Source organism: Solenopsis invicta, chromosome 10, assembly GCF_016802725.1.
Source record: "Solenopsis invicta isolate M01_SB chromosome 10, UNIL_Sinv_3.0, whole genome shotgun sequence".
NCBI classification, from domain to species: domain Eukaryota; kingdom Metazoa; phylum Arthropoda; class Insecta; order Hymenoptera; family Formicidae; genus Solenopsis; species Solenopsis invicta.
Genome location: NC_052673.1, coordinates 17,894,975 through 17,915,902, shown reverse-complemented (window position 1 = coordinate 17,915,902; position 20,928 = coordinate 17,894,975). Strand labels below are relative to the sequence as shown.

General features: G+C 41.9%; 1 protein-coding gene across 2 annotated transcripts in view; it reads right to left on the bottom strand.

Annotated features, from left to right (window-relative positions):
- The window catches only part of LOC105197737 (heterogeneous nuclear ribonucleoprotein L), a 163,764-nt gene that overhangs the window by 13,085 nt on the left and 129,751 nt on the right, over positions 1-20,928 (bottom strand). Inside the window, exons 7-10 of one of the 2 annotated variants that reach the window (XM_011164248.3) lie at positions 7,053-7,145; positions 4,399-4,697; positions 3,551-3,774; positions 438-697 (exon numbers count right to left, since the gene is read on the bottom strand). In XM_011164248.3, coding sequence (XP_011162550.1) covers positions 438-697; positions 3,551-3,774; positions 4,399-4,697; positions 7,053-7,145 — 876 coding nt within the window. The remainder of the gene's footprint in view (positions 1-437; positions 698-3,550; positions 3,775-4,398; positions 4,698-7,052; positions 7,146-20,928) is intronic. The other variant, XM_026131732.2, reaches the window with a different exon arrangement.

Genomic DNA, 20,928 nt, shown 5'->3' with positions numbered 1-20,928 from the left:
AAGATTGTGAATAAAAATGTAAAAAAAAAAAAAACCCAATAAGCTGATACATACACGAATATATATGACAAATTTGCTCAAAATCGGTGCCGTATCCAATTCGTTTCCAGCATCTCCACAACTTTTATGACCGACACGATAGTCCGTTCCCTCAATTTTACTTTTCGATATAAAAATGATCGCGTAAAAAATCCTGCGAAAGAAGTGTAAACGGATACTAAGTGGACTTCCTTACGGCACGAAGAGAATCGTAAACCTGGACAAGGGAAGTGAAATACGAATCCAAGTCGGACGAATAAGCGATAAAGTCTCGCGTCGACCAACCGCGGAATATCATCATCGCGTAAAATCCTCACGACCGCTATCTCCGCCGGGGAAACTTGGCGCGAGAGAAAACCGCGATTTACGATCGCGCGCGATCGTACGTCGATACTTACTGCTGTTCTCGAGCGCCGTGTGATTGCACTCCATGATAGCGGCCACCGCGATACCGACGCTGCTGAATTCGATCAGGCCAGAGGACGATCGTTCGGACTTGAGAGGGAACAGCTTGATCGTCGTCGGTGCCTCGATGCCGCGCTCCACGAACACGCGATTCACCGTCTCCTCGGTCAGATCTGGCGGGGTGTTGAAGAAGTGGACTATCTTCGACGGTGGTTGTATCCTGTTCTTATTGGCCATCGCGGGGTTCAGGAATCTGCAACGATACATGGAAAACCGGGTGTTGCAAACTTTGGTGGAGAAGAAAGCGCCGCTTATCTCTCTTAACGTTCGCCCATAACATAATCTGCATTCATCTGGTCTTAATCGCGTCTCGCGCTTTGTATGTCGGGGAGTCACGAAAGTTTTCTCGCTTAGGATATTTTTAAACCTAGAGTCGCGTCGCTTTAAAATATATATATAAGAAAAACGAAATAAGAGAAGAAACACATCGCAGTCAATATGTCAGTCATACGACTCGCTTTTAAAAAAGAAAGTCGAAAGTGCCGTTTAATATTTTCGTTCAACTTTTACAACAATTGCTTACATATGGTCTTTCAACAAATTCAAAATACATGCATATCGGTACACGCATTGATCGGCGAATATGTTTCGAGAATGGGAATGGTTTCATCATCTCGAAGTACAAAGGGGCGATATCGGAGGAAAATTAAAGATTATCGTAATATTGCACTTTATTTCCCCCTTCGCGGACAGCTTTGATGAAGCCTCAGGGGGAATATGCTTGTCTCCGGCATGGAATTGCTCCCTTTCACGTTCCACGCAATACCGGCGTCTTCTATTCCCAACAAAAATGTCAGCTTATATCCTAGTCCCTCAATTACGCGAGCGAAAGCGGATTTCCGCGCGGAGGAGGAAAAACGTCCTCGGAGGAGACGTTTCTGGCGCGTAGTTTGTCTTTCGCGAGCTTTTGGAAACTTCTTGTGATTGACTTCTCGCAATCAGAGCTCACGCGCTCGGGGCGGGGGACCCTGCGGGCGATTAAGTTTTTCGTCGAGGCAAAACGCCCGTTTCGTCGGGAGAGTGCTTTTTATCCCGCTCCTCCGCACCCTTTGAAAACACGTATCGTACGCGACGGTGTGCGTTTCTTTACTTTGTTAAATTATTCGTTTTAATGAATTACTCTGCCGCGGGACCTGCTTGAGCGAAATTTAAATTGGCTCTTTCAGAATCGCGTTAAATGAATGAGACGCCGAGACTTAACGATAAGTCGAAAAGGGGAGAATTTTAGAAGGGAACGCGCGAGGAGTGGGAGAGTACACGGAAACTTTGAAAATCTTAATTTAAATAAATCGCCTGCACTAACGCGTTCGCTGCGCCGCTCCATTGTCGAGCAACGATTATTCCTGTACAATGGATATCGAGTAAGGGAGAGCATTCTTTCATGAAAGCTGTTAATTAATTCGGTTTTGTTTTATCACTTTTAGTTCTGTACTTACTCGGCGTTTTTCTCACGTATAAAAAAAACGCACACACAAAAAAAGAAAAAAAAAACAAAAAACAAATTTCCCTTTCCTGACCACGCGATTTTTACGCACGAATGAAAACTTCAGGAGAGACGTTTTCGCGCACTTCTCGCAATTCGTGCCAGCGAACAATCGGAGGAGCTGGAACTTAATCGGCGAGCCGGATATCATCAGGCACGCCCTCTCGAGCGGTCAGCGGCCAGCGGCGAGCACGGCCCGGCCCAGACACGAAATCGCGGCGGTGTCGTTAGCCCCTATTCAACCTTTAGATTTGATTCTTCCGCTCGAGCGCGTCCGCGTCCCGGAGCGTGACCGGGGACAAGGCCGCGCCAACTCGAACTGGGAGGGGACCACTGGAGATTTCCAGCGTATACCCGTAAGCGGAGAGAGATTTAAATCGCGCTCGTGTCCGCATTTAATTAGTCTCCCGAGTTTAATCTCGCGGAGTGCGAGTCGCAATTTGCCAGGTCGCACTGTACGCGTCCCGCATCCCGTGCTGTTATTGGTCTACCCTTAAGATCCGCGTGAGAGACGATGATGGGAATAGGTCGAGTAGGGGAGAAACCGCATTATCGAAACACTCGTACATCCTAAGATCGACGATCTTCGGTGCGAAGGGTAGGCACGACAATTTATTACAAGCCCATCAATATATCTGACAGGAATCTAATCTTGCAAGGGAGCGAAAAAGGTATTTCGATACATTTCATTATTATCGCCTGTAATACGTAACGAGACAGGAGGGAAGCTTTAAGGACATATCACACTTATCAAAATAACGAAAAAAAAAAATCAAAAACAAACTGTTGTATATTGCATTTAAAAATACAAAATTTACCAGCGATTTTCTAACAGAAGTTAAAAATTATATTAAAAAGTAGAAATATGTGCTCTAATAGAAATGCAGTTAAGAAATAATGACAAAAAATTGAATTTTTTATATTTTAGTACTCAAAATGGTATGTAAAATTTTATTGCAACGCAAAGATTGCATTGCAATACCGCGAGAGCAATGAATTTGTAAGTTGACAGGTCACACCTTCGAAACCACGCATTTCGTACATGCGGATTTTTAAATTAACTTTTAGGGGAAATCAAAAGAACTTTTTAGATGTATGTGACGTATAATTTTATCCGTTCCTATTTACTACTTATTGTCAAGTTTCATAAATTACCGCTCGCGTAACAAAATTATTTCTCCCGATTCGTAGTAAGATCTAATGGCGAGGCGTTTAACACGAAGATGCGACGGATCGTTTCACGCCGCGCAAATTTGTCACACGCGATTAAATGGCGAGGAAAGAAACAGTTGCCGGGGAAACTCGGAGGTGAACCTCCGCCACAGAAAATTTATACGTATTCTCCTCGCATCTCCTACATACATATACACACACACACACACATACACACACAAATATATATATAATATATATAGGACAAGAAAATATTACGATGGAAAATGGGAGAAAGATCAAGCGGTGACAAATGGTCTTCAACGTGGGGGTGCGAAGGGAGTTGAGGGGAAAAAAACGACTGGAGGATAAAACGCGGGAAATTGACACGCACGCGACAGCTGGACTCACCTGTTATTCTTACTTCCCGTGAAGTCCTTGAAGCTCGCTGTCTTGTCTGGTAGAATGTAAGGGTTGGTTACGTCCGAAAGGAAGGCCTGCTTCGAGAAGCCGAGCTGCAGTCTGCCGTCCGTTCCGATCGTGACGTTGTTCAGATTCTGCAGACATCGTTCCACGGCTATGCTGTCTCCCATCTGTATCATTGCGCAGCCTTCCTTTGTTTTCAAGAATTTAACCTGCAACGAAGAAACCAAGAGCTTTGAGATTTGCCCTTGTCTTTTGAATAATGAAAGACGCTCGTGAAATGTGCAAATTGATAAGCGCGATCGACCCCTTTGTTAATAGTAATTTACATTCGATTGTACGAAATGTGACAAAAAGTCTTGAAAAAATTGGATGTTTCTGTGCAATTTTGATAAACTGCTTCATAGCTTCATTAATAATTTAGCGAGAGCATATATTCTTGAACGTTTAAATCGCGTTTAATCGAAAACCGCGTGTTTAATGAAGAGACCATTTATGACTCGTGCAGCGGTGCGTGGAATTTAGCTCTTGTTAAATATAAATACATGCGCTCTCGCTAATCCATGTTAAATGCATAAATGTACAGGGAAACCGGAATCTGCTCGGTCCTCGTTAAACGCACATGTACATGTTGTGTGAGGACGTCCAATGGCCCTAGCACGTTAACGCGAGGTACCGTGGCGATAATTAAGTCATGCGACCCTTTTGTTCGGTCCCACCAGAGCTCGTTCCATTTAACGTTCTAAACACGCGCTATGGGCGCCGTACAAAGGTGTTCGCGCGGGAGGGCAATGGGGAGAAAACAAGGGGGCTGAGGACCCGCCGTCGCCACCTACCTTCGTCACGTTGCCGTACAAGCAGAACAGGTTGAAGAGCTTGTCAGTATTGACTTTGTCCGGCTGTAGTCCGTATACCATCATGACCGAGCCCTGCGTGCTGGAGGGTGGCGTTTGGCCCAGGGTAGGCACGTAACCCGGTCGAGGTGGCGTGGGATGTAACGGCTCGCGGCCGCTGAAATCGCTCTTGATGCCGTAGCGCTCGACGTACGGTTCCGCGTATGTCGCCGGCCCGTTGAAGTTCTCCTCGTAACGATCGTGACCGGCGCCCGGCGGGAAGGTGACCTGCGGCGTGGAGCCTGAAACCGCAGATGCAGACACCGAACTGCAGTTGCGGACGTGCGTGATAAATGAATGCGCGCGAAATACCGTCCTCGCTGACGGTTACACATCGTCGACCGTGACGGACACGCGCATTCGGCGAGATCGACACGTCGCGAAGATGTTTCACGAGTTTCGTATTCGGAACATGTACGACCGTATACTACGCGAGAACACGACACACGGTTGCTCGATTCGAGCTAACTCCACCTACAATCGATGTAATTTATGAATCGTTAGAAACTAATTGTAAGTAAACTTGCTCCTTTCGCTATACTTTTCGTTACACTTTGTTCTAATTTATAAATACTGATTAGTGTCATTTATTATCGATTATTAAAACAATTGATTTTTATACGAAAGCAATCGAGCACTGGTTTAATTCTTAAACACAGCATTGGAAAATCCTTCTGAAATTTTGATCGCTTGCTGTGTGAAGACGGAATGAGAATAAAGGGTTCGGACTAGGTAGAAAAAAGTTTCAAGTCTCCCCTATCGATCGACCAACTTCATTGCTCAATCAGGATAAAATGGCACAGAAGCAAAGTTTTTTTCAGGAGGATCTTCCAGACCTTATGCTGTGTTTAAGGGTTAAAAAGAGAAACATTTTTTGTAAAAATCTGCTCTTAGAGCTATATTCTCTCCTTCCTTCTCTCTCTCTTTCCCTCATAAATTCGCAGAGAAAATGTGTGTTAAATGTAAAAGGATGGCGAATAAAGGATGACGAAGATAGATAAGAGTATAGCAGAGAGAGAATCAAAGCGAACAATTCAAGCCGGAGTAATTCGAGCCGACGGCTCTATTGGTAACGTAACGCTTTGTCGGCTGCGTGTAGCCAAGTATTAAATGTTGCGACAAATGGTGTCGATTCAGAATGTCGGAGGGCTATTGGGAAAAGTGTGTTGCCACGCGGCGGTGAGTTACGATAATGTTTTCCACTATCGGATTACAACTATCGCGCAACGAGGGGCACGAAGCGGTTTCGATTGCAGGCGTGCTACTCGTTACGTACGACTCATCGATTTCCTGTCAAAATCGCAACGAAATCGCGGTCACCGACGACTTACGACGATCGTACTAGTACCGGGCTGTGTATCGGAGAGGAATTATTTTTCCGAGGTCAATATTAGGTGCTCAACAGTTTAGAACGTCGCGCACGGAAGATTGCAGTCCGCCGTGCCGCCTGTCGTCACCACCACCGCCGCCGGCTGCAACAGTTCGAATGCAGGTCGATGCAACAGCGTCACGTGTCGCTTACGTGACAATTTCGCTTTTGCATTATTAAATCCATCTATCTCACGTGTTTGAGACGAGAGCTCCTTTTTATGATATTAAAGGGGGCAAGAGATCTTGAAGCTGCTCAAGTTTATGCAGCTGCTATACATATATAACTACTATAAATAGCCGAAGATATAAAATAACTTGTTTCTGTAAAATTCGTAGAGTCTGATTTTTAAACTTGAAATTTTACGTAAGATTCTCGAATTTCAATGTTTAAATTGGAACAATTTTTAAACATATCTCACTTTTAATTTAAATTTAATTTTGAATACAGGTAGTTAATTTTTATTTTTGGTATTTTTGTGTTTCTGACAAGTTTTTTTTTTCGAAAGTTTCTTCGCGTAAAAATCTGTTGCGTAATTTTGCAATAAACATTTTCTAAATCTACCGCTTTTTAATTGAGATTTGTGCATCTCGTAAGAACGATTGTTCCTTCAATTTTCTTTCCGGCCAATTCTATTCATCGTCGTAATTAAAGCCACCGAATTTGCATTGCATACGCTATCATTATGAATGCTATTTGAATTGTGAGTGAAATCGCAATATTCCTCTGAAAGAAAATGTGATAGGTATATTTGCACTTGGTCCCTCATTAATATTTAAATGTTTGCTGGATTAACAAGCTCCACGTGCGTTTGGCACAAGAAGGGAACGCCCTAGCAAAATCTTTTCACGCTTTAAGAAATTAAAATCTTGCACGTGGAAATTTCGTAAATAATTTTTGCGTTAACTTCAACGCGTATTTTCCTGCATTAGAGTGATAGGTTTCCCGAGATAAATTTTCCTCTCCGTACGCCGCAAACAAATGCGCTCGATATATTTTTTTTTTCTCGGTAACGACGTCCGTCCAAACGTCGTTGCGGTCCGCGCTTCGTCGGCCCCTCCCCTTCATTAATCCGCTCTCATTCTTTACACGTGTTCGCGAAAAACCTGCGCGATCGCCCGGGCCATCTATTTTCCGAACTGGTGAGCTTAATTTGGCCATTAGGTACTGGGGAATAGACGGGATGGTCGGACGGGACAGACGGACAAATAGACAGACAGGTACTCACCGTACGGCTGGGGCGCGGCGCCGTATCTTGGCTCGGCCAAAAGGGGAGCCGGTCTTCCATTTCCTGTCGCGTCGTTTTTATGTGTGCTCGAGCCTGCAACAGAACGACAGTTCGTCGATGAGACTATAATCACCTTCGACGGGTACGTCGCGTGGTCCCACGTGGCCGGCACCGCGCGCCACCGCCGCCGAGACAAACGATGCGAGCCAAATGTCGCCATTTATCCCGGCGCTCCCGGCAGTTTCGATAAATTTCCAGTGGGAATCGTTGAACGTGGGAAATATAAGGAAAATAATACAAGGAAAATGGAGAGTTTTATATTTACGATTAACTTCAGTATCACAATATACGTATGCTGCGTGACCGCAAGAGAGACTCGAGTTTCTCAAAAAATCGAGATCGAAGAATGACATAATCAACTTAGCACGACGATTGTCGGCGACGGCACACATTTGTGTATCTCCAAGATTTTCAGGGATCTCAGTGAATCGAAAAATGAGTATTTTTCATAAACTTTTTTTTCCTTTACAGAAATAGATAAATAACGTGCTTTTATTAAAAAAAGTAAGATGCCTAAGTAGATTAATGTGAAAATAAATAACAGCGTTCAAAGTGAATGCGCGTACCTAAGTGGTAGCTACAGTTTAGCCCCTTAATATTGAAATTAAGTATTTGATTAAAAGTTTCGTTTATAAAAAAAAAAAAAAAAATTAAACTACCTCTAGGATGTTGTCTCATTAAATCTCAAACCGTAACGCTTCTCAACTAACAAAAGTTACAGTGCAACGTGTCTCGATCAAGTTCGTAACGAGAGATGGATTCTCCTAACAGGAGGATTGCGCCACAGAGCCTCGTGGAATATTTAGGAAAGAAGGGTGCCGACGAGGCACATTCCGCGTAATCCGCGTATGGTTTCTCGCACATCACGCGCCGTACGTTTATATTAAACTGCGTTACGTATGCCTACATATGCATAGCGACACCCGGGTGTGGAGATGAACGAGAGTTTCGGCAACGCTTTGGTACATCCGCTCGCGTAATAGGGCACACGCCAAACGGTGCTCGCGCACCGTATGCGAGCGATATCGAGCTTGTTGCTGCAGCGGAGCAGCGAGCTATATCGGTCCCCCTTCTCTGTCCCACCCGCAGAATATTCGATATTCGCCAACGTCTGCTCTCGACGCGGTGTTGCAGCCGCCAAGCGGGAGATGCTTCGTCTTCTCGTTTGAAATGGGACATCCCTCTATCGCCCGAGTCCCATCAGCCCGCTTGATTGGTCCTCGCCGAGGAGGAAGCAATCGCCTTAACCCCGCTTGATCCCCCTGGATCGCGTTCGATACCACTCCATTGTGGACGCGCAGAATCCCACCAGATTAATTGCTAATTAAGATCAGTATGCTAATGCCGCGGTATAACTACGTAGCGCGTCCTGTTGGATTTAATTGCGAGATTGAATCACGAGATTCGAAGAGCAAAGATGTACGTTTCTCTCCTTGAAGACAGATTTCGGCCATACGTCCACTCTCAATAACGTTGCCTCACATTCGAATTATATTTTTATGGAAAATCAATTATTTCGAAGGGAAGGAATATCTAATTTTGCCTGTAAATTTGATAACGCTTTTACATGAGCGGAGTTGCGAGCGATTAAAAGGCGTTGTTTATCTTCTCGGTGTTGCCGTGTTATGTTATTAATAAAACAATTCGCAAGTTTGAGGCGAATAATAATTACGAGCCACTCCGCATAATTATCGGGTTCTAGTAACGTCGTAAACGTCGTTGGTTAATTTTTCCGACGTTGCGGAGGCATACACCTCTCCGCTACACACTTTCGATAATTACGCGCGACGCGCGCGAATTATTCAGATGCCGAGGATAGCGGCAGCTGGCGCGTGTTTTTCAAATAATGTGGGGCAAGAGAGGACGACGGACCGTGCACCCTACTTGAGAAACAGCGCACCTGGGCTCGCGCCCTTCGAGAGCCTTCATCCACGAAACTCGATATATTGTGTGCTCGCATGAGAGACTCGTGCAGATCCACGGAAATTGCGATTTCGGATACTGACGGACGAGCCGGGGGGGGGGGTCACACGGAATTTCTCATCGTGTTTGTCTTAGTCTGGAGTTCTCGAGACAGCGACACGACTAACGAATTTCGTCTCGTCCGGGAGGGTGAACGCGAAAATACCCTATTGACAACTTGGAATTGGCATGGACAGGACGGCTCGTCATTTATAATCCTGTTCATCTCAATCGTGATAAAGAACGTTTCTTCTGTCGCGAAGAGAAAGAAATTCTACCGTGTAGATCTCGCGTAAAATTTCTCACCCTCCCCCCGTTGTCTCGAGATGTCAGGCTCGAGCGATGGACGTTCGCGCGTAAATTAATAATACCACCGTAAAGATATCTGCTGTCAGGTTGAATCAGTACGATTCTGACGTGGAGAATTTCAATCTCCAAAACAATTTCGCTATGAGCATTAAATCACTGTTCTCCATTATGTTGATATTCGAGGCAGGAGAACGCATCCGAATGTTAACCGTTGACAGATATAATAATTTATGATATAACCATACCTTTTTTACAATTAAAGTTGTCATTCAGAGAAAGAGAGAGAGAAAAGGAGGAGTAAATCCCCTCTTTGTATTTTATCGTCTGAAAATATTGAAAAATATATTAAATGGCAAGAATGATATACCCAAGTTCGTTCCTCGTGAATACGATTCGTACTAGACGTCCCTTTTGTAGCGGAATCTCCCTCGTAAATCTCAAGATCAAATGAACGTCAAGCGATCTATCATAACCGTTGAATTAATAACGTCGCTGCGGATGTTCGCCGTCGGATTAAACCAGCAGCGGCGGCGGCGGTCCAGCGCGGCGCGCGGGATTTCAATCTCCAAAACAATTTCACCGCGAGCGCCGCATCGTAAAGGTAAATGCCATTACCGGTGTAACGGCGTCTCCTCGCCCGTGGGAGGATATACTCGTGCGATCATTACAGGCGGATATTAGAACTCGTAGGTCATCGGGCTGTTGGCCGGGGTGAAATTGCAATTTTATGCCCGACGAGACGCGTGATAGGGAAATTACGACTCCTCTCCCTCTCGATCGCTTTGCGAGAGAACCCTTCGGAGAGGGTATCGAAGATCCTCTTCTTCTTTCCCCTTTTTCGACGACCGCTCCGGGGGAGAAGCTCACTCTCCCGCGGCTCCCTACGGGAGGGATACGGCGGCGCGGAAACCGATGACGGTAGGCGAGGATACTCGCGCACGGTATCGACCTTCGACGTCGCCGAGCAGACTACCACCGCCCACTCCGTGGAATGTATCGAGTGAACGATAAAAATTCCTCCGTGATTACGATTTCTTGTTTTTTTTTAACGCATTTAAGAGAGTGAGAACTATTAAAATATTTGTACGTATAACAATACGGGTATGTCGTAATTCAGTCGAATTTAAATAGCGAATTTCACGATAATTACACTGAGCTGCCGTTAAATACCTCGTCATATTAGCCGGGTACCAATGATTCTCCGTGCTTTAAACGGACGAAGAAGATGAGTTTCCTTTTGCGATGGAAATGAAGAAGCAAAGTTTTATTGGTCCAATTTCAAAAGTTCCTCCAAGCAATTAAAGATATGATGTTAACGCTTAATGTTAACGACTTCAAAAATGTAACGAGAAATCTTATCGATTAAACTTTCGCTTAGAAAAAAATCGCCCTGAAATTCGTCGAACTAAACGACGGGAGTAAAATAGTCGATACACCCTGTAGATATGCGTAGCTATATAAACTCCGTCGACGCAGGTGGTGTTATCGGTCGAAGGACATAGCCCGAAGAAACGGCGTATAGATTATTTGAACAAGGGCGAGATTATTCGGCGATGAACAAACGCTCCCGTGGGACGATACGTTAGGGTTTCGGGATTAAAATTCAATCTCCTCGGAATCGTAATAGCGCGGACGAAACGAGAAACAGGTCCGAATATTAAATACCGCACGTCACGCATTTTCTCTCTTGAAAGTAAATCTTCCAAGACTCTCTCCACATTTCAGGTATTTATTTTGTAAAAAGAAACGTGACAAAATCTGAAGTCGTCGTAAGTGATAACGTAGAACCGAGCGCTCTTTAAATTAGGTACGTCGTAACCGGCTCGCGATCGTAAAACGTAACGGCTCCGTAACAGTCCCCCCCCCCGTTACGCGAATTATCAATTTTCAACTTAATAACGTGGAAGAGAAATGGAGTGAGGGAAACCCTTGGAAAAGCTTTCAGAGTTCTATTAAGCAGTCCGATTGCAGTGAAAAGTAAAGGGCGACTTAAGCAATAAACGCAGCACTTGGCACGTGCATGCCAGGTTGCGATCAGCAGTATGAAAAACGATTTTATGAATGTATGAAAGTAATAAAAATTGCTTTCAGCAATAAGTTGAGCGATTTTCTCCATCGGCGATTCAAAAATTCTGCGAAAAGGGAAAAAATGCAAGAGAAATACTAATAAATCTAATACGTTGAGCTTTTCATACTCTTAAATGATATAATAAAACGCAATATAATCGTAACGTTTATACGAATGTTATTTAAACGGTAGTTCAAAAGGAGGTAGCAAAACTTCAAGCGTACATTCTATTCATTGTAAGGATAAAAAAAGTTATATAAATACGGGTCTAAAAATGAATTCTTGTCAAACTATAAATATTTTTTGTTTACGGAAGAAATAATAATTATTATATCGATCCACGTAATAAGCGAATGAAAAACCAATTGTATGGTTTACAAGTTTTCTCACGATTTAACCCCTTGAATTTTTATTTGTGAAGACATCTTAAGACTCCCTCGTTTATAATTCTCTTGATGTTACCAAAGTCTGTTATAAATAAAAAGTGTCCGTAACTTGGAAAGAAAACATTCGGTTCCATGTTTACACGACTTTTATTTTAACAGTGAGTAGAATATACTCTTAAAGTTTGGTTGTATAATATCATCGAATAAATTGCAAATAACGAGATGAAAGTGACAAAAGCTTTCGATTAATTTCTTTTCCGTCTTTAATCATTAATACTCTTGAAAGATATAAACATATGCGGTTACATCGAAAAAAGAGAAATTCAATTCAATGTTCCGACAATGCCGTGGAAGTGATACGATATTTGTCGAGTGTTGCATCATAGTTTTCTTAACAATAACCTATCGAAGTTATCATTGCGAGATTGAGTTACCTCTTCAAGGTAAATATTTGATGGCTTTCTCAGAAAGTCCGCGTTCATAGTGCAACAGGTATAGTTACGGTCAACGATAAAGCGCAGCCGACGAAAAAGAAATTAAAGGACCTTGTTATCTTTCCAAATTAGTATTTCTCTCGAAATAGAGACGAGATAATAAGATCTTTCGCCTGTGCACTTTAAACAGCCCCGGCGATTATCGTCGAATGCGTATGCAAATCGACTTACGTTGATCAGAAACTGCGAATGCATTAATAATTGTACTAATTGCCTCGACTGCATTCCTATCTCGGACCATTTACCGGTTGCTGCGCCTGATGCGAAAATCGATTTAGAGCTCGCCCGCGCATGTGCATCGCACGATTATTATTATTATTGTGTCATTAGGCACGCGCGAGTGTCTGATATCGTTCGGGCATGTTCTTGCATGAGATAAACTCGTTAATCATTTGATAATAGGATCGTTCTTGATCCTAGAATGTATCCCAGAACTATGATCCATTCTACGTAAACATACAAACGCGTAATTGGGTTATACAGGTCCGCGTTTACGAATTTCATAATTTAAACTCAGTAGTTGTGTACCTCTCGCATATGATATCTCGCCTATCGTTTGCAGCATTGCAACAACAAAGGAAATTTAATAATCCCTCATAACACAATACATCTCTAATACATCGTAAAAAAATATGTATTGTTTTATTGTTAAAATATTTATTTCATCTCAAAATTGCGGGATCAAAACTTTTTCAATAGATTAATAAAATATATTGATAATAATTTTCTTTACTCCTCACGACAAAATATTAAACGATTTTCACATATTATAAAAATGTATTTTGTGAATTGAGAAATGATTATATATATTGCAAATAAGAATATATATATATATATGTGTGTGTGTGTGTGTGTGTGTGTGTGTGTGTGTGTGTGTGTGTGTGTGTATATTGTATTTCACGTACGTGAGTTAAAAGTTTATTTCCTCATGAAATATTCAGCCAATCTTTTATCTTATTTATGAGCTTTTTGTGCGACAAAGTTGTAAACTGGGGCTCAACTTTATTCGAACTAAATAGTCGATATAGGATTTATATTTGAAATATTGACAGTGGGTCGATGGTTAATTTCGATATAAAATTTCACTGCTATTGTTACTAAAATTGTTACGAATCTAACTTGTAAAGTTTTACTGTAATTTCCAATAAACTCACGAGATAAAATTAAGGATCGGCAATTAAAATTAATAATGCTGATGCAAAAAGTTGCAGTAAGAAAATAAAATATATAAACGAAAAAATGTGCTCGATATAAAAATATCACGCGTAAATTTTTATACGAAATTTCTAACGAAAATACTTAATAAATGAAGGAACAAATTTTATTTATAAACTTTATTTCGCTACAAAAATAATACACGACGAAGAAAAGCTCGATATACAACTCCTCCGATGCGACCTTTCTATACGTAATTTCTAATATAAACTTGTCTAACTTTACCGAGTAACTTTCGCGAACTTCATTTCGGCCGTACAACATTCATTTCCCTTCGCAGGCAAATAGAGATTCTTTCCCAAAGAAGTTTGCAATGAACCGTACAAGCGATCGGCCATCCGTGAGGCTGCGGCAAAGCGCGAGTACCAGTTGAAGCTCGTTAATTGCGTAACGTGACCAACCGGTAACATAAACAGCTGGGAGCGATTAATTAGTATTACAGTATATACCGACTTCACTGGCCATGAACGGCCATTTCCGCGTATCCCAGAGTCCTCGCATCTAATGACAATCATTATGAAGGCGTCTCCAGTTGGAGCATAAATTTAGTCCCTTTGTGGTTGGCGGCTGTTGAGTGCTGTTTACTGTTGGTATATAGGATTGTCATGTCTATAGTCTTAATGTGGTGACCTGACGTTTAAATTAGATTGTGATGTTCTCATATCATAACCGCAAAGCCTATTTAGATGTAGGTACGAAATACGAAGCAGCCACTGTGCTTTTAGTGCAACCAAGTTCGTATTAAAGAAACTTTTCAGTTCTCTATAATTTTGAAACGATTTCGAAAGAATCAGAAATTAGAAATATTTAAACGTAAGTCATGTCTTTTTTCCAATGTCACAAATATCTGCAGATAATAAAGGTAATAAAAATGAAACTGCATGCGAAACGCTAGATAAAATAAAACTAAAAAAAATTTCGAAACTATAAAATATAAATTTTTCTACTCGGTATATTATATAAACGATCATGTTGCCGCTAATAATCTAATAATCTAAACAAAAGCAAAAGATGGATATTTACCGATAATTAATGGGTAATTATTTAGCTGCAACGTTTGCGAAGTAATTAACATGTTTTGTACAAACAAGAAAGCACGTGCTGACTAGCTCAATAACGTTGTTTCCGCATATTTCAATCAGCATTTTTATTTGACTATTTATAATACGATAATATATGTGCATCAACGGCGAATTTATCGACAAACGTCTATGAGCTACGTAAAAAAAAAAAAACTCATTTTTCGATAATAAAAAAGTGATTTCCATAATCGAGAAGGCTACTCGAATTGTGCACATGGAATCCATAAATACAAGATGAAGATCCTCAGGATCTCCAGGTAGATCCAGAAACAGCCATTCTGGATCAGCATGTTTCCTTACTTCCGAGATGCGGTTTGCGACGCCTCTCGTGGCAAGCCTTCCGGCAAGCCAACGTCACGGATGTTAGCGGTCTGGCGTCGCGTCGTAGGCGACGGAGGGACGTCCACGTGGTCCATGATGTCTTGAGGTCAGGTGCCAGCGGTAGTTGGGTTGCTCGACGAGGCGTGTGTTTAGGGGGGACGTACAATATACTCGAGCTCAACTTACCGTGCGGTCTCGCGGCGAGCGGCGACACGTGGCGTGTGTCTCAGCAGAGTCTGCGAGCCGTCTGTCTTGCCGCTCTCGAGACAACTACGGACAGACGGATCCGTTCGTCCGTGTTCCGAACATCCATCCGCGTATTCATTCTCACTCTCCGTAGATAGTGGTAGTAGGAGTAGTAGTAGTAGGGAGGGGGGGAAATGAGCCGTAGATCTGCCTAAGCCCCCTCTCATTCACCACCGGGCCCTGAACTCCACGTTCCACGTGAGAATCCATCATCACCATCAAGTCAACAACGAGTAGGCTGCATCTGCACACAGACAAACATTCCAACATAACAATCCCCTTTCCATTCTCTCTCTCTCTCTCTCGCTCTCTCTCTCTCTCCCTCTCTCGATTTCCTTCCCGTAATCACCGATTCCCCACCGCTCGGGATGGAGGGACGGGGGCGAGGGGCTCCGGCCGTTTTGTGTGCGTTTTGCGAATCCGTACATGTACTTGTCGTTTTATAACATAGAGATTTTTTTTTTACTTATGTACTTCCGTCGAAGGGGCTCCGCCGAGAGGATTTTACCGCCGGCCGATCTCGACGCCGACCCCTTCCTCTTCGGTCGTGTGCGTGACAAGCGAGAGGAGAGATTGAATAGTCGTGTGAGTAGTACACATACACGTGCGGACGTATATGTATATATGTATATATACGTATATATGTATATGTACGGTGACGCTCGTCGACAACCGGAAACGCTTCCCATCATGCGAAAAATATGCTCAAGTGCTTTCCGATGAAGCTTCGATGATATCATCAAATGGCGAGCAAGCTAGTCGAGTCTGTCTTCTCATCGTTCATTTCGCTTGACATTTCCTTGGACTCTTTAATAACTTTGTGTAAAGTGATTCACGCGATCGTTATAACGTTGTCTTTGTTACAGACCGGAGGAAATGTCGTTCCAAAATTCGAAAATCAAATTGAATTGACCGTATGATCAAATTGGCACACTCTTAATGATCTTATTAAATAGCTGGAGCAGGAAATGGATATAAATGCTAATACAATATCTATTATCGATTTCAATGAAGATTGAATTAGGGGAATTTGATAGAAGATCGGAAAGACCGCTTATTAAATTCAATCATCTAATTCGATAATCTAATAATAATTAAAAGTTCCAAGTCAACCGAAATACGTTGAACTGCAAAACAGCAATAATTAATGACAGAAACTCAATTTTCACGAGAGACTGACATAACATTTCGATCTATTTGTCATCTTCAATCATCAATTACGAGGCTAAATTCTTCCTAAGAAAATTATTTTTAGCTGGTAGTTAAATTTTATTTAGACCAGTTAATAGCGTGCCAACTTATTTATACCGTTATGCGATCAACTAGAACTATTTTCTCGCGTTTCGTGCTTCGCAAGCACTTGCTTTACTACGAACTCGACCAACCCCGTACCTTCGATACCATCGAAGCAGTCATCAGGAGCACTCCGGGACTGGTTGCGCCGATTCAAGCCAGCTCTGCTTATTTTGCTTACTCTCCTCTCTCCTCCCTCCGTCTACGTTATAGTCAGGACTATAAACCAGACCAGACGGGAACAACGAGTCGTTAAGCAGAGTTAGCCAGCCCGGGCGGTCGATGCAACTCAGCCTCGGTCGCATCTCGTTCACATTATTAACTGGGAGCAACGTTTCCGGTGGCGGCTATCGTCGCGCACCACGTACACATATATCGATATACGTGCATGTCAGGGATCCCTTTTCGTATCTCGACCTTCCTCGATCCGATCGCTTATACATATATACATGGAGCCTCTCTGAGAGCTGTTTCTATGTATTCGACTTTACGACGTATACATATACGTATAGATGGGTACTTTTCTTTTTTTTTTTCGAGCGGTAGGCAGTGGTCGATTTGAATGTTTGTCTGTGAGTGCGCTGGTAGCCCTTGCAAGACGTTGTGGTGGTGAGCATATTATTCTGAGAGACACGTTTTTATCTATGGCATTATATATATTTTTTTCTAGCTCACGCGCACGTGTGTGCGTATATGTATGCGTGTACTTATGTGTGCGTATACGTATACATATACGTGCGCCCATAGCTCGCATTTATATTCAGTGTAATATCCCCGCGACGTTGTTGTCCGGGGGTGGAAGATTTTTTTCGTGGTTTCCCGATGGTTGGTCGATTGGTTGGTTGGTTGGTTGGTTGGTTGGTTGGTTCGTGGGTGGAGGGTCCGGCAGATCTACGGCGTGATGTGTGACGTATTATGTGGATGCTGTCTCTATGTATATGTATATACGGCACCAACGTGCATATATATATATATATATATATATTTATCGTTGTAGAACGGTGTATCCGATCTCGAAATTTCGATCGTTGTTATTGTTATTATTATTATTATTATTGTCGATGTTGTTGTGCTTGTTGTTCATGTTGTTGATGTTTTGTTATTTGGTTACTTCTTGGTGTTCTAAACACATACATTCCCTTTCTCTCTCTCGCTCTCGCTCTTTCTTTCTCTCTCTCTCTCTCTCTCTCGCTTTCTTTCAGGCTATTTTCCTCATCAAGTATATTTTCCTTTATCGAGTATACGGGATGCGTGAGTCTTCCTTTCGCTTGCTCAAAGAAAATGTTTTTTCCTTATTCACTCTGGTTTACTTTGTATCCCGGTTTTATTCCGTCGTCAAGAAGCGACACTGCCGACGTCGGGAGCGTAGCTCGAAGGCGTAGCATGGGGAAAAGCTTCTTCAGAAAAAAATTGAATAAACGCTTTGTGCCACGTAAGAAAGTTATCCGCTGGCGAATAACATTGGCGAAATTAATTGGACCTACTCTTCAGAAGGGGAATCGACCGTAAAAGTAAAACGAATAAAATCGTAATTAAATTCTATGTTTTACGTTAGACATGAGTATAGCAACTCCAAGAAAATATTACTAGTAAAATTGATGCACAACTACGTGTTACAAAATTGTTAGATAAATCTTAATAGAGTGACATTTATTAATTTCAAAAAGATTACCCTTTCTCGCGTGTTGCTTCTACAAGAGTAAAACTACATTTTCTTTATGAGACATTGCGATCAGTAATAAGTGAATCCGTCCGATTTATATGATTAAAGAAAAATTAATATTTTTGTCTGGCATTATCAAAAACAAAATAAAATTAAAATGCATGTCATAGTCCATTGTTTTTATGAGAATATTTCGCGTTCTCTTATAACTTTTGTTTTAAACTTAAAACGTATGATTTGAGGAGAAATGTTTGTGAAAAACTTGTATAAAGGTTGTATGAGCATCGATGTTTCTCTGTTCACAAATCTGATCAAACGAATGTAATACTCGATGGGACGTGCTAACGAGGCTTATAATACTGATAATATTTTGCGCGTGATGCTTTTACAATCTCTATTCGCGATATTCTTTTTCGAGAGAAAGTGGTAATCGTTGTAAATCCGCGTACATGAGCAATTTCGCGAGCGTGCATCCTCGACGGGCTTGTCCAAACATTTGACCAGCTTTGGGCCTGCCTGTTTGATCGTATTGATTCAACATATCGGGAACGAAAATTGCACGAGCGCGCGTTCATTAAGCGGAGCAATGCCAAGTGAAAAATCGTGCCACGAATCACGGTGGATTTCTGACAATAATGCGCAGATGTTCGCTGAAATTGGCCATTCGATCTGCTCCATTCAATTTGCACAAGAAAAACGAAATCATTTTTGTCCAGCTGTGCAGGAAAATGCTCCGGATTAATGGGACTCGATATGTAAATGTTAATACTTTTTTTTTTATAGAACGAAACGTAATTTCGCGAAATTCCCGATTCTGACGTTAAAAAAGGAAAAAGAGAAAAAAATCAACATATGTTAAAATTTTCATTCGTTACACATTTTTTTGTGCCTGCTGAATTTTTTTGTTATAGATTTATGGCCAATCTTTCTTTAACAAAAAATATCTAATTACAAATATATAAAAAATAAAAATTTGATCCTATTTACTTTATTATTCTATTACATTTTATTCCAATAGAAATTCACTTTCGAAGTTTGATTATACACAATGGCAGCTAATAAATGAACTTGATGTACGACTTCTCATCAAATTTTCACGAAGGAAAAATTAAATTCAAATTTATCACGAATCTACAATGTTGCAATGTTGGAAAAAAAAACATGTATGTACCGTTGAGATAACACACTGCGATTTCTCTAGTACGCGATTTATCGTGCTTTCCGGACACGCACGCACGGAATATTATTCGTTAAACTCGATCGCTAATCTCAATCATTAAACCAGGCCACTTGAACAAAAACGGCCCGCTGCGAAAGCGGAAAGGCACGCACGAGTACCCGATAACTTTAAAAGGGAGAAGAAAACTAGACGCAAACTTTCACGAGGGCGTCGTCGAGGGGAGGCGACGCGACGTCTTGGTGAGAAATTTTTTAAGCGTCCGTCGACGGTATCTAAGCGAGACATTACCGGATGAAGAATAACCATTCTCCCAACTTTTCCTCAACACTGCAGCCCGACCGTTCCGCGAGCTGCAGTGAAATAATGATAGGTGTTATGGTGTGTATACGTTCGAAAAGAGTTTGAGAAAAAGTATCACTGGGAGAATGCACAAGGTCTCTGTGAATCCAACTTTTATTTGCTTTGAAGTATTTCCTTGAGTCGTATATAGAATAGACTCGACCTGGCTTTTGGCATACGCGATTCAAAGGGAAGACGCGACACTCGAAATATTTTTACCAAGATACCTACTTTTTGAAGCGAGATGCACCAAATAAGGAATTTATCCGTGCAAAAGATAGCGTCTGTTAGTAATCTAATTATTCGTACGATGAAAAATTAGCATTGTGGCTCATGTATTGTGTACGATGCGATAAGAGATTCAAAGGTAATAAAATATTGCTAGAGAAGATACTATCGCTTTCTATTGTTTCGTTAACAATGGAAAATTAGTCTTGTGCATCGTATGATACGTCGTGCGCTGAGAAATTAAAGAATCTAAATTATTGCAAGAGAGAAAAGAAAGGAACAATGCTGTCGGGATATAACACCTTCGCTACGCTCATTACGATGGAAAATTTGGCACTGTGCCTCGTGATACATCGTACATTACAGATCTACGGGACAGGGCAAGTGCGAAATGCTGCTGTAGATGGCAAAAACGCACGTTCCCCGCGAGCATTAAGGCAACATCGCTATAAATTCTTTTCTAATTGCGCTACTCGCCGCTACGAGCTCCAGGCGAAATTCTTTGCTTTCTCTCTAAGATTTGCACACTGCGCGTGAAGCCGAAGAGAACGCGTCCGTCTCGTTGAATATTGCATAAGCGCAAGCGAGGCAACACGTGCGCAGGTAGCCACGATGAAAGCGAGCGTTAGAAAGAAAGCGATAATTAACATTGGATGCTAATTTGCATCATAACCGACTTTCTAACACGAAAAACTTGGAGTAAAAATTACTGCAATAATAACTAACAATTATTCGACGGACTCCTTTCATGAGTAAGGTGAGAAATGGGCGGGCGATGCCTATCGGAAGGAAACAATTAGCAACCAAAAAAAAATTGATGATAATAATCCGAGACATTTTAAATGATGACATTGCAAATATAATTCATTTGAAAATGTTTAGGGAATTTATCGATGTTCCAGAGGGCGACTCCTAGCTCTTGAATACTTTATGCGCCATTAATGTCGTAAGGCTCTAAATTACGTTTCCTTGCTCATCGGCCATTTTGCCGCTAACTTCGTTACTCGTTTACTCCCAATCGCGCGATGAA